Here is a 14,616-nt window from a genome sequence, read left to right as displayed (position 1 = left end):
GCTGCTGCGCTGCACAGTCCAGATCATTTCTCCCATTAGCTTAACAACAGTCCTTAATAGTCCTTCCATGGATGTATAAAAAGTCGTTCAGGCTGCTACAATAAGACAGCTGTTGCATTGGCTAACGCAAGGAGCCATCTACTGCTGCTACTCTGCTTTACAGTAGAGAGAATTGAAGATGAATTCTGGAAATTATCATTGGACCAACTGAATGTCAATATTGCATTCTGGTTGTTGATTGGTTAGGGAGGCCGTCCTCCCTTGGAACATCATTTTACGTGTCTTTTCCAAAGAAAACACCAAACACCAGCCCCCCCTTCTTCCCTCCTCTCTCTCTCCCTCTCAGTTGGAGAGGAGAATGTTTAAGTACTCTTCTTGTGAAATCTCCTCATAAATCCCATTACTTTGGCCAAATCTTACATTAAAAAAAAAAAAAAAAAAAATTTTCTGGTAGGAAATTTCATTGTGAATCCATTTATACAGGTTTGAAAGTGGTCAGACGTATAGTTTAGATGTCAGAAACCTCTGACACAAGTCATATCTCCCCATTGCTTTACATTGTAAGGGTGATGTGGCAATGCAACTTTTGAGGCTTATAAAATCAGAACCGTTTGAGTTATTACAAAGTTTTTAAGTCGATACCATTAACGCTCTTGGAGGAGATAGCGTTTGTTCCGGGGCCAAAATTGAGGCAAAGTCTTATATTGACAGGCTAATTGCAGACTTCCTGTTGGATTTAGGTCATGGGTGTCAGCATATGATCTGTAGGTCTTGATGAGGCGAATAAGTCGGTTTTGGTTTGATCTCTCTGCCACAATCCTACGTGCCATGGCAGCCATTTTAGTTACATAGGTGGCACTAGAGAGCACATTTTGGCACTTTGGGAGTTAATTTTTCAATTTTTTCAATTTTTTTTTTTTTTTTTTTTAAACCAGACCTGATGTGCATGCCAAATTTGGTGAGTTTTTGAGCTTGTTTAGGGGGTCAAATTTAGGGTTGAAGTGGAGTAATAATAAAAGAATTAAAACTGCAAGCAGCGTTGAACGGGCCCTCGCGCCTTTGCGCACGTCGGGCCACGGCGCAGTCGAAGGGCTTCTGTCACAGGCATGTAGATGTCTTCAGACCCGGGCTGTTTTCAGACAGTGCAAGAAGGAGATAAACATCACTTCCTTTGTCCACTATCTTGCATGCTGCTGGGGCTGCTTTGCTGCAATTTCGTAGGGGGCGCTATTCAGCCAGTTTGATTGCACTTCTATGTGGTGTACATTTAAATGTACATTGTTACGAGTACTTGCTGGACAAAGACGTGTAACTTAGTTTTTCACTGTTATCTAACATTGCATGAAGGAGTTAAATATCATTTCCTGAGTCCACTATATGGTGCTAGAAAACACCCATTAAGTGAACATCGTGTCACTGTATATCAACTGTAGAGCACACCTGAAATTTCGTGTGAATCAGATGATGTTTGTCATATAAGGCTGAGTTGCTCACACCTGTGTCATCAAAACTGCAAGTTTTGAGCCCGGTCACTTGAATTTCAATCAGTAAATTGAAAAGTCTTGATGAGTTTGTGTGTAAAACAAATTCATTGCCTATATTTCATCGTCTATTTTTTAGAAAAGTACACACTTTTAACCCACAATTTCATAGATAATTATGAAATCAAGATATTGTTAACCTTAATCAATAATTCAGGCACCAACTGTTGGATCTGTGAGGAACTCAGTTGATTATTTGCAATAATTATCAAAGATAATTCTAACAATTAATAGAATTATTAATATGAATTAACCAATACGGGGCACCACCCGGACACCAGGACCAATAACCAAACAAGGTAGTCTCATAAATGGGAGTTCACCTAGAACGTTATTATATAACATGCAAGGGTGAACAAAGAAGGGTTGAATTCGAGCCCTGACTCCTTCAATCAGCCACTTTTCACAATATGTTACACACAATAATGACAAAAGAACTTCTCTTTAAAGATATAATAGTGTTTATTAAATTTAGCAAATTTAACAAAGTTAAAAAAATGCTCCATTCAATAAACAACTATTCTAAAATCTAATTCTACCAAACAAAACACAACAGCTTTGTACAGGGTTGGACACATGCGGGGGAATGCGTGTGTGTGTGGGCGACAAGATGGCGACTGGGCCTGACATGATGACATCGTTGGTCTGCAACCCGAAATGGCGGAAGTACAGCAGTGTCTTGGCTAGACAAAAGCAAGATTGCGCCGCCTGGTGGTCGACGTCTTGCGCTCACCCAATTCCGTGAAAAACACACGTGTCTGATGGCGGATAAGGAAAGACAAAGCAAAGCTTTGTCCAATGTTATCTGACCATCAGATGTGCAAAAAGATGTCGGTGTGTGTATCTGCGCACGTGTGCGTGTGTGTGAGAAAGGGAGAAGGAGAAAAAGCGATCGTGAGAGGGAGAGAAGTGGTTCCTTTGTCCACATGTACGGATGGCAGTCTGTGACGCAGATTGTCTGGTTTCTGATTGACAAAGCAATTTACTTTCTCACTCACAGTAGCACAAATACAGCAGTAGTCCTGAGCGGGACAAACCCAAAATAGTCTAGTGTGGTGAACACAACTAACAGGCAGCAAACTTAAAATACTCCTAAGAGTAAACAGAGAAAAATGGACTCAGCGGTCCGTCAACTCACACAAGAACAATAGCAATAAAGCTAAAAAGCTAAATGCTAAACGCTAAACAACAGTGCCTGATGCTGAAAAGAACACACAACTAACACTGCCTCTGCCCAGACTCATGCCTCTTACTTGGTCGCTTCAGAAAGCAGAGAGCAGGGTCACGGCAGCTGGCTCTCAGTGGCGTGGCGGAGAGAACAGCAGAGTCGACTCAGTGAAGACGAGCAGGGCAGAGAAGTTCCACGTCTTCCTGAAGAAACTATATTGCTTCCTTCTCGAGGGAATTTGAGGACGCTAGTTGCGGCAGCGGTCTCTCTCGGATCCAGGAATGTGTTCGGGTGAACACGGGTGAAGTCTCTTCTCGTCCGGCCAGGGGAGTCCTCGATGAGAGGAAAACATGTGCGTGGGGTACCCCCTTTAGTCAAGCTGACTCACAGAGGAACAGAAGTTACCCCTAGCTCAGTGACATGGGAAAGGCGTGTGTTTCAGGGCGGGCGTGCTCACGTTTTAAGGGGGCGGCGATGTCATGGCTGCATCATCAGGACGCTTCGCTGTGCAGGAGCGTCTCCGCCAATGAGGGACTACATGTTGACTGTTCCCTGCTGAGGTGTGAAAATCACAAAGCATCCTTGGAAAACTAAACTAAAAAAAAACAAAAAAAAAAAAAACCTGCTGCTCCACCCTCATTTCTTGATCATTAGTACAATATATGATTACATGTGTAATAGTCTCCTCAGCCAAGTGGGAAAAAATATGTGCATATATGAACATCAGCAATTGGCAAAAATGACAGTCAAAAAGTAATCATGTTAATAATCGTGATCTCAATATTGAACAAAAATAATCGTGATTATGATTTTTGCCATAAGCAAGCACCCCTAAAAACAACATAAATTGTGATTTACATATACACACACACACAAAGAGTTTAAATGTGTATCTGATAAATTGTAAATATGTATGTAATGAATTGTTTTCTTTAAGAAACTGTTACTTGAACATTTTTTAGTGTGCTCCTAAAGTTATGTGTGCTCCTAATTTTTTTCATTTAGGAGCACATGCACTCCTTGGGAAAAAAAAGTAAGGATTAAACACTGCTGTCAGATGTGTAGAAACACTAAGTAACTGGAGTGTGGTGCAGTCCAAGGGCTTCTGTCACCGGCATATAGATGTCTTCAGACCTGGGCTGACAGGTCTTACTTTATGGCGAAGACCTTATTGTATTTCGTGTGTTTGTTTCTTTCTTCCTATTATTCATTCTTTATTATTACGCCACTTCGACCCTAAATTTGACCCCCTAAACATGCTCAAAAACTCACAAATTTGGCACACACATCAGGTCTGGGAAAAAATTTGATAAAATGTAAAAATTATCCCCCAAAGTGCCAAAATGTGCTCGAGAGTGCCACCTATGTATCTAATATGGCCGCCATGGCCCGTAGGAATGTCATAAAGAGATCAAACCAAAACTCATTTATTCGTCTCATCAAGACCTACAAATCATACGCTGACACCCCTGACCTAAATCCAACAGGAAGTCCGCAGTTCACCCATGAAAGTATGACTTTGTGCCAATTTTGGACCTTGAATAAACGTTATCTCCTCCTAGGGCGTTAATGGTATCGGCTTCAAACTTTAATACATGACTTATCACACTGTGCTGAACAAAAGTTATTAAAAACTTTGTAATAACTCGAACGGTTTAGATTTTGTAAGCCCCGAAAATTGGAGTGCCACATTGCACCTTACAATGTAAACCGATGGGGAGGCAATCTCTGGGCATGGACTTTGTGCCAAAGTGGGGTGTCTGACGTCTAAACTATAAGTCAGACCACTTTCAAACCTGTATCAATGGATTTGCAATGAAAATTCCTACAAAAATATGATTTTTAATGTAAGATTTGGCCAAAGTCATGGGATTTATGAGGATATTTCACAAGAAGAGTACTCTGAAATCCTTCTCTCCAGCTGAGAGGGAGCGAGAGAGAGAACGGGAGGTGGGGGATGGGTAAAGTAAGACCTGTCAGCCCAGGTCTGAAGACATCTTTATGCCGGTGACAGAAGCCCTTGGACTATGCCACACTCCAGTTACTTAGTGTTTCTACACATCTGACAGCAGTGTTCAATCCTTACTTTTTTTTTTTCCAAGGAGTACATGCGCTCCTAAATGAAAAAAAATTAGCAGCACACATAACTGAAAAATGTTCAAGTAAACAAACAAGTCAACAATTCATTACATACATATTTACAATTTATCACATACATATTTAAACTCTTTGTGTGTGTGTGTGTGTATGTTGATATTGATTCTGACATGAAATACGCAAAACTACAGTTACTATGAACCATTTTGGCGGAACAGAAAAATACATATGGATTTTTATCCCAAAACCCCTCTTGATACAAGTCATCATGGGAAGGTTGGGGACGCTCCATCACAGTAGCATCTTCAACCAGGAAATTCATTTCAGACAAAAACAAACACTGGAGTTTCATTACGAAAGGTAACCAAACTACTTTGTCAACTTAAGTGATTCTACAGACAGATTTACTATGCAAACAAGGGGTCAGATCTAGTCCCCTGCTGCAACCTTACTTGAAACTGTAGAGGTTTAAAAGGATAGAGAGAGAAAACATAAGATAGTGGGGACACAAAGGGGAGATGAGAGCATGGAGAAATAAACAAAAACAGTAACAACAATGACATTAATGTGTGTTTTTCAATTTTTTTTTAACTGTCCTGTTTGGCAGCTCAGGCATGCAGAATGAATAGTCTGTGCCTTGGGGTGCCAGAACAGATTTGCTAGTAGTTCCTACACAAACAGGAAGAATTCATATTTAAACTACTGAAGTTGAAGTTCATGTAGTACATGCTAATGACAAAAATACAAATGTCTCAAATGCATTAGAGCTCAGTTGTTAAATAAAAATAATTTCCTTTCCTGTTATGTTTATAGCAACATGTAGTTATTGGATTGCTGTATCTTGTCTAAGATACTGATGAGGATGTGAAACACAGAAGGGATACAGACAACATGCAACATGAAGCCTGCCCATTTCCTTTTAAGATACATTTGTTCAATTGACATTGACCTTTTCATATTAAAAATCACTGAAGATTAAAACTGTTGCATATTAAACACATCAGGAATAAAGGTTACATGAATTGAAACATGCAGGGGTATACATTAAAAGTTGTAAAAGAGACCAACACCTATCATGTGGCAAACAGAGACTAACACATCTTCACAAACACCAGTTACAAAGTGCTTCACAGTCAAAGAAATAAGTTAGTAATAAATAAATCTAAAATCTCCATTTCACGACGATTTTCACATAATACACACAATACATAATCCCAAATCTCTCCACAATAATACAAAATCTAAAATTTATACACACAATTGACCAGTTGGAGTGGGACAGACTCCACACTAAATAAGACAACATTCATAATGAAAGCCAGCCTACACACCATGAACAACACACAAGTTAGTGTGTTTCTAAAACCCAACAGATAAGCACAACTACGACATGAACACGATAACACTTGCACTGGGACACTGCGATGTAGCTGATTGACTCAAATTAAACTTAATCCTGCTCCAAATTGAAATCCATATCAAAAATTGCCTCCACATCCTCAAAGTCAAACACAAACAAACTTTCCATGTCCTCTAACTTTCCCTGATCATCTTTAACACCAAAACTACACAGAATACCTTCATGATCACTGAAGTACGTGGGCATCACTGCACATTCATCATACTGTGTTGTTTTAACATTAACATGATCAATCAATGTCCCCTTCTCTGTAGTTTCGTGTGTTACATGCTGCTTAAATCCTTCTTGGCCCATGAATTTACAAATTGATGATTCTTTTAAAATGTTTTCATTAAAATCTCCCATTAGTACAATTGTGTTACTGATTGGATTTAACCAGTCAAGTAACTTCCCCACATTATGTTTAAATAAAGAATTTGGATAAGATGGTGGAGGATAATCTACTGCCATCAATATGTTTAATGTGTTACACAGGCACACCAAACACTTCAGATTTAAGTCGAGTACCTCCAGAATCTGACAGTCCAAATCGTCTAAACAGTACAAACCAACTCCACCATATTGTAGATTTTGTAGTTCTGACAATTTGGGGTTACTGCTGGTGTAACACAAACCTCGAGGACGACTGTGGAAAGTGTAACCACTGATTTGCACACTGTTTAATGAGGTTTGTGCAGTGAGCCACGTTTCTGTGACAGCAATACAGTTAGGCTGCAAATGCTGTGTGCAAGACACCAAATCTGACAGGTGGCGACTTAAACTCTGAACGTTCATTAAATACACGGAGTAACTTTGTGCATTTATTGAAGGCTTTGGCTGTTCAATTAAAAATGGAGGCAGGCTATCCATGGCCTTCTTTATGGTGTCTTTGCAGTAAATGGCCTTCTCTTGAAAATCGATGATGATCGGTCCAGACAAAGCCCTAACACGACTCAGAGCTACATATGCCTGCCCAGGTGCAAACACCTTCTTCAAAGATACAACAGCCTCATCTACAGTTAAGCCTTGAACTTTGTGAACAGTACACACCCACGCTAACCTCAGAGGAAACTGTAAATGCACACAACCACGTTTAGTGGCCTTCTCCTTTTCTGGATCAATAGCAGTAGAATCCCTGCATTCTACTGCTGCGTGTACATATGTCTTCCTCCTCTGTAAGCCAATTTTATCATCATTAAATTTAACATAAATTTTTAGAGGAAATGTTTTATCTTTACCAAAATCCATGTCAGGTTTTGGGAAATTAAAACGACATGTTTTCTTTTTCCTGCATGATTTAGAATCTCGTTTAGAGTGTGTTTGAACTGATGACACAATGTCCAATAATGTATCATCATCTGAGGGTAACTCGCAGGTAAAGTATTTATCAATGAACTCAACCACCTCATCTGTGTTCTTATCAATTTGGGGAGCACCCTCAATCCAAAACAGACAGTGAACATGAGAACCGCGCTGCTGAAATTCTACCCTATAAAAAAAGTGATCAATAATTTTGCCAATTGGTTGGGAAGGAGACAGAACTTCTTTCAAGATACAATGCCATCTATAGTCAAACATCCTCGCAGCTGTGACCGGGTTACGACGCAACAACTCACACCCGTCTGCCCACTCCAAATCCTCTACTGTCTGTGTTCTGCCTTCCTGTTTCAGAAAAGTGGTCAGGAGATTCTGCCAACGCAGATGTGCAGATGAAAATGAATAAAACCACGCTGGGATCTCCAACTGATGTACGCAGGCTAAGATGTCCTTCTGAACCGACTGCCAAAAAGCTTGAGTTCCTCTAATTGGCTTAAGAAACCTAAACCCCTCATCGAACTTTAACAACTGCTTCAAAGACTCCTCAATCAATCAACATTTTTGGACTAATCCTTTGAGACTTCTGTCCTCCTTTGCCCTTACGCAATGCCACAGAAACACTCGACGACACTCGATCCATCTCTGACATGTACTGGGAAAAGAAAATGTATTCTACATTACGCGCAAAACGACCATCAGCATGCATAATCCTGTTAAAGTAATGAGACAATTTTAAGCAATATGAACGGCTGTCATGGAAAGTCTTACTACCAAGAGGAAACAACACAGGGAAACATTTAGCCTCATTGGTGTGGTCAGAAAGCACCCCAACTGGACTATTCCCCTCTGCAGGTGCAATGTTTACAATATCATGAAAATACTGGTCTAATGCTTCCTGACCAATATCAACAGGCATAAGACAAGTGTCCTGAAACATGCAGTGCTGCTGTCTGTCATGTAACAGTTCATCTTGTATTATCTCTGATGTTTCCTCCACACCATCAACTACAGCCTGTTCTGTAACCTCACCACCTGCCTGAGCCGTCATCTCACTGTCTCTAACAACCTATTCATCCTCACATTCTACCTTTTTTACAACAGCTTCATCCTCACTGGCTGACTGATCCTCCTCATTCTACCCATCTTTCTGCCTACAAAACTCATTTACCCACTCTTCATTGAAGTCAATATCCTTGTAATACACATTAGTCCTCTTTAAATACTCTAGCGCCTGTCTTACACATGAAGTATCCACAAACGATACTCGTAATGCCCTTCATACGTCAATTTACGCTTTAACTTCACCTGCAGCAAAGACCCTTCCATGCTAGAACGTGGCAACACATTAGTCGTCTGCACTACGTTGGCATAACACAATTGAAATCTTTTGACCTCTGTCTTCTGCTTCCTACTAAACCCAACACTGGCAATAACTTGCTGCTTAAACTCATGCTCAAACATGAAGTATCATGATACTTTCTTGTCCTCACTTCTCTACTCCTTTCTTTAACCCTCTCTCTATGCTTGAGGCTGTCTCTATATTTCACCATACTCTTTACTTTACTCTTGGCTTTAACACTCTCTATGTGGTATATTTTCATGATAGTTTGCTACACTCCATAATTTCGCCCTTTCCCTAAAACAGCACATTTTCATAATACATCTTTTTAATCTTTAACTGACATTTCTCCCTTATCAACATGTCAAATTTCTCCTGTCTTTTTCTTCTGCCTCAAAAACTTTGACCTCAAAGACTTACTACTTGATTTTACCTCAGTAGCATTCTCCACAACCTCATCACTATCAACACCTTTATCATAATCTACAAATTCTAAGTTACATCCTACTGCTGCCTTGTCACCGTCTACAATATCCTTCATTCTAGACCTAATGCTGTAACCTGTCACTTCACTAACTTTACAGTAACCGTAACAAGTCTGTAGTCCAGGCAACATTCTCAAAATGCTTGTTCATGATGTTCTCTAAATAAATGCACTCTGCTGACAAATGCTCATTGTCACTGCTGTACTTCAAACGTCCACCATAAAAAGTACACACACTAACTCCTAACCAATCTGCTGTGACCTGTATTTCCACCTCTGTGGCCCAAGTGTTAACAGTTCTCATCCTGGATTGCTGAATGTGCTGGGTACAGAGGAATATTCACTCCTCAAAATACTCTGGTATTTACCCTCATTCCTCTCCAACTCTTTACATACTGCCAGTCTAATCTTCCGATGGTGCTTCTGTGAACCACTCACAGCCTGAGAGATGGCTCTGAAGAAGCAGTTACCATCAGCCACGATCTTCTCATTCCTACATGGGACACCTGTCAACCCAACTTCTTTGGACACTGGACCAGTGACCTTCACAAAGTCAACATTTAATTTTGTGCACAAAACCTGACAAACATCTACACCAAGAGGACAGAAGACCAGCTCCTCATTCCTCACAGCACTAATAAATTCTACATCTGAGTTAATTTCACTAACATCAAACCTCTTTGATTTCTTTGACAAAAATGTGAGAAGAAATCTTGCGCTTTCTGCCATAAGTACTTGTTGGTTCTTCTTCTGAACCGCTGCTAACCTCAATGGCTAGTGTCTGAACAGAAATATTAACCACTGATAGACTCGCAGCTACACTAACGACACACTCAGACACTCCTGCAGAAACCTAATTTCTCCTGCGCTCAGTAACACTAGACTCTGGTGCTGGCACTGTACTCATCTCAATGATACAACTCTCCGCAGAACAACCAACGCACGATCCAGATCATGTGTCTTCCATGAGAACACACTGCTCACCATGTGTTTGGCTAAGCTGACCAAAGCTATAGCCATACACTGCAATCCTCCATATATAAACCACTCGTCTCGCTGGTGAAATGACCCCCTAACAACCTTTATACTATCTTAAATCCTCTGCTATTCTTAGCCACCACTGCCACATCAGTGCTGTTGGAATCTAACTGAGCTGCTTTAACATTAGAAACAGAAAAAACAAGAAGAAAAACTAGACTTAGCTTTGCTGATCTTCTTTGGCATTCGTGCATTCTTCGACAATGGACTCCATCAGCATGGCAGGGCAAGCTGCAGCAACCTCCTCCTCCACCAACTCTGGCACCACACCAGCAGACAGTGGCACCACAGACCCCCCCACGGACTCCCGGGCTGCCGCCAACACCTGAGAAATGTAAAGATGAGGTTTTAATAAGAAACAAAATAGGAGTGGAAATGTCGATGGTGTCTTATCAATGACAAGTCACATATTTAAACAAAGACAAACCTGCTACACTGCTGGACTGGGCATGGAGGCAGACTCAGTCACACGAGCAGGTGAAGGTGTTGCCAGCACCTATAAAGAAAAGGAAAGGACAAAAAAGTAAAAAAAAAAACAATACACTCATTAAATTTGCATACGTTACCAAGATATACCAAAAACATCATTATCATTAAAAAAAAAACAAACAAAATACCCAACCTGCCGCTTTCCTCCTCTGTGCCTTGTGGCAACACCTCTCAGCTGACTTCATGTTTAGCTCTTAGCAGTATATACATATAATTTGTGGGAAAGTTACCTGGCCAGCTGCTGGAGCAGCAGTGCAGTCAGAGCCAGAAGGCGGCAAAACCTTCACCATGGCATCCAACATGGCACCCCTGAACCACACAGGGTTGGACTGGATGACAGACTGTCGCACCATAGATGTTCCAGCCTTTAAAATACAAAGAGAAAAAGGAGAATTGATTAGATTTTTCTCAACCAAAAACGGTGAACAAATGTCCAGCCACACAGTGAGTTAGCACAACACATTGCCTTGCACTCCCGTCCAACAATGGTCCATTCCCAGGGGTCACTGTGACGAGGCACGGGGACGTGCCCCGTCACAACCAGCCTGGGGGAAACCTTGGCACGTGGTGATGTCTGGGGAGACACCGGGGGCTCAGGTGGAGGGGGTACCAGCTGGCGGACCGCAGCATCCCACAGCAGCTCCACCATGGCCGGCATGCCATCAGTGTTGCTAAGGTGCACCTGAAAAACAGTCAAACAGCTATCTGTTATTATCTGACATATGAGAATACAAAACTCTTCCATGTTACATGTCACAACAACAAAGTATGCTGTACTTACACCGTCGTGGCACCACAGCTCCAACCGATGCAGAGGGAGGTGCTCTGCCACAGACACATAAGGGAGACCTGACACAGATGTGAAACATGATCACTTCTTCTAATCTTTAAACCTGTATTAACCATTTGTGTTAAATTTTAAAGTACATTGATTACAACTGCAGATGACCAAAACTTTAACACACCCATGCGTGCTGCGACACGGTGGTACTCCTGACGCAGCAGGTCCTGCAGGCCCAGATCAGTGTTGATGCGTGGAGGGAAGTCCAGCAACACCTAAAGAGAAAAAAAAGTAAATTACAACCATGTCTTTAAAATAAGCATGTGCTTAATAGATATGCCACTTTAGGACCAAGCAAATACTGACAGTAACTTTTCACAAAAATAAACACACCTTGGGCAAGAGGCTGCAGACTGTGGTCAGGAGAGCACCGAAGTCCAACGCTGCCTCACCAATGGTCCTGCTGGCGGTGAGGTTGTTGCTCGGGGCACACACACAGACCGTATCCGGGGTCCACGGAAGGGAAGCATGCATCACCTCCGTCCTCAGGTCAGCTGCTGCTCCACCTGGAACAGAAAGAAAAGAAAAAGACAGAGATCCCTGTGTCATACTCACAAATCCATCCACGATGGCCCGCAGGTGAGAGTCTCCAACGACGAACACCGGCTGCAACAGAGACAGTGCGTTAGAACAGAGACACCAACCTCGAGTCCATACACCCATCACTGTCTTCTGAATAAAAAAGACAAATACCTGATGGTCCGGACGCTGTGCTGGAGTGACGAACTTGATGGGACGGTGGGTCAGCTCAGAAGTTCGCCATCTCCGCACATGATGGCGGTAACCAGTACTGCGCCCTGTTAGGATGAAGATCATAGTAAAGAATGTCAACCCATGCCTGACAAATTGATACATTTTTATTGAAACTGCACCATTGAAACATTCAAAAACTATTTAATACATTCGAGCAACAAACTCAGGGACGGGCAACCCAGGGGTCCAGGGCTGCTGCTCCGCAATCCTCCGCTTGGCCGCCTGAGCACATCGGTGGGACTTCACTCGGGGCATCTGCAATGAAAAATTAGTTTTTAATCAAACCTTTACACAGAAAGCATCGCAGCCTGTGCCAATCTTACTCACAAACCAGGCAGAGGTCACCAAACAGAGTTTTACTTCAGAATTCAAACACAAAATTGATTCAACTTACATTGGCATTAGGAGATGGGCAACTTTTATAAAAAACTGTGTGTGTGTGCGCTCGTGTGTCTAAAATCAGTAAGTGTGTGTCGATTGTCAATAGGTTATGTGTGTCTTTATAAATTAAATAACTATATATTTAATTTATATATTTAGTATAGTCGTTGTAGATCAGAGAATCACAGATATAGTGCAGCTGACAAACCAGCAGAGCACCAGATCACACAGGCAAGAGTTAGATATCTGTAAATTAAAGAATACACATTGTTTTATTTGCTGTGATGTAGAAAATTCTTATATTATACAATAATGTGTTAGAAAAAAGAATAAAATATTTAAACATACACAATACACTGATCCACATCTGTGTCTATATAAAATGTTTTGTTTCTCATACCAATAACTACTCTCAAAAACATCAACAAAGTAGTATCCTGATAACACATTTGATCAATCAATACATAGAAATTAGCCAACTCACCATCTCACAACTTATACATGATGGTCAAGACAAAAACACACAACTGAATCTACATCTCTAATTACGATTTACACACACAGAAAATCCTACAGACATGCAATTATATGCAATGCAGTCTGTCAGTCACAACCTAGCACAAAAGCTAGTTCGTAGCAGGCTAACAAAGCAAACCTTTAGCCTTTATAATTCTAGCATAAGATTTATATAACATGCTAATGCCATTTCAATGTGTTCAGTTCACTAATAGTAACTGCAACATTGTGGTCGCCTACAAACACTCTTGATAAGCAATGAGTTGTAAGTAAATATCCATCAATCAGTCTGATTATCAACTTTTTTGGTAAGTACATTTTGTTTAATAGTTTTAGACCTGTTTTTTGCTAGTGAACATTACCATTATCGCTGTTAACCATAGGTTGTAAATGCTCGGATGCAGACAGCGGCCGTTCTCGCACGGTCGGCGAAAATCACGGCAGCTGGCTCTCAGTGGCGTCGCGGAGAGAACATCAGAGTCGACTCGGTGAAGACGAGCAGGGCAGAGAAGTTCCACGTTTTCCTGAAGAGACTTTGTTTCTTCCTTCTCGAGGGAATTTGAGGACGCTGGTTGCAGCAGCGATCTCTCCCGGATCCAGGAATGTGTTCGGGTGAACACGGGCGAAGTCTCGTCTCGTCCGGCCAGGGGAGTCTTCGATGAGGGGAAAACATGTGCGTGGAGTACCCCCTTTAGTCAAGCTGACTCACAGAAGTTAACCCTAGCTTCGGGACATGGGAGAGGCGTGTGTTTCACTGCGTACTCGGTTTTTAAAGGGGCGGTGATGTCATGGCTGCGTCATCAGGACGCTTCGCTGTGCAGGAGCGTCTCCGCCAATGAGGGACTATATGTTGACTGTTCCCTGCTGAGGTGTGAAAATCGCAAAGCATCCTTGGAAATGGAGTTTGCAATGGACTCCCAAACAGTACCAGCATATTAGGTGCATTACTGCCACCCTCCGCTTTGGACTATGAACCATTGATTAAATCCAACACATTAATCCTGTCTGTCTAGTAAACTAAAAAAAAAACTGCTGTTCCACCCTCATGGCAGGTCCCTTAAAGTTTTAATGCTGTGCTCCGGAACTCCAGTCTTCCCGAGTTCTTCCCTCATATAGCCTACAGTCTTTCTTGATCATTAGTACAATATATGATTACATGTGTAATAGTCTCCTCAGCCAAGTGGGAAAAAATATGTGCATATATCAACATCGGCAACTGGCAAAAAGTGATCGTGTTAAATAATCATGATCCA

The 14,616-nt window shown here is 41.5% G+C and overlaps 1 protein-coding gene across 1 annotated transcript; it reads right to left on the bottom strand.

Annotated features, from left to right (window-relative positions):
* Window positions 1-8,311: 8,311 nt before the first annotated feature.
* LOC122982254 lies at window positions 8,312-12,868 on the bottom strand. Its single transcript, XM_044351439.1, has 10 exons — window positions 12,861-12,868; window positions 12,615-12,706; window positions 12,407-12,510; window positions 12,047-12,319; window positions 11,838-11,928; window positions 11,654-11,721; window positions 11,339-11,554; window positions 11,103-11,237; window positions 10,811-10,879; window positions 8,312-10,708 (listed from the first exon to the last, which is right to left on the bottom strand). Exons 1-9 carry the CDS (start codon window positions 12,866-12,868, stop codon window positions 10,814-10,816), a joined length of 1,053 nt encoding a protein of 350 aa, XP_044207374.1. The 3' UTR covers window positions 8,312-10,708; window positions 10,811-10,813.
* Window positions 12,869-14,616: the final 1,748 nt, after the last annotated feature.

Source organism: Thunnus albacares, chromosome 5 (genome assembly GCF_914725855.1).
Source record: "Thunnus albacares chromosome 5, fThuAlb1.1, whole genome shotgun sequence".
Lineage (NCBI taxonomy): Eukaryota > Metazoa > Chordata > Actinopteri > Scombriformes > Scombridae > Thunnus > Thunnus albacares.
This window is presented reverse-complemented; position numbering and strand designations above follow the sequence as displayed.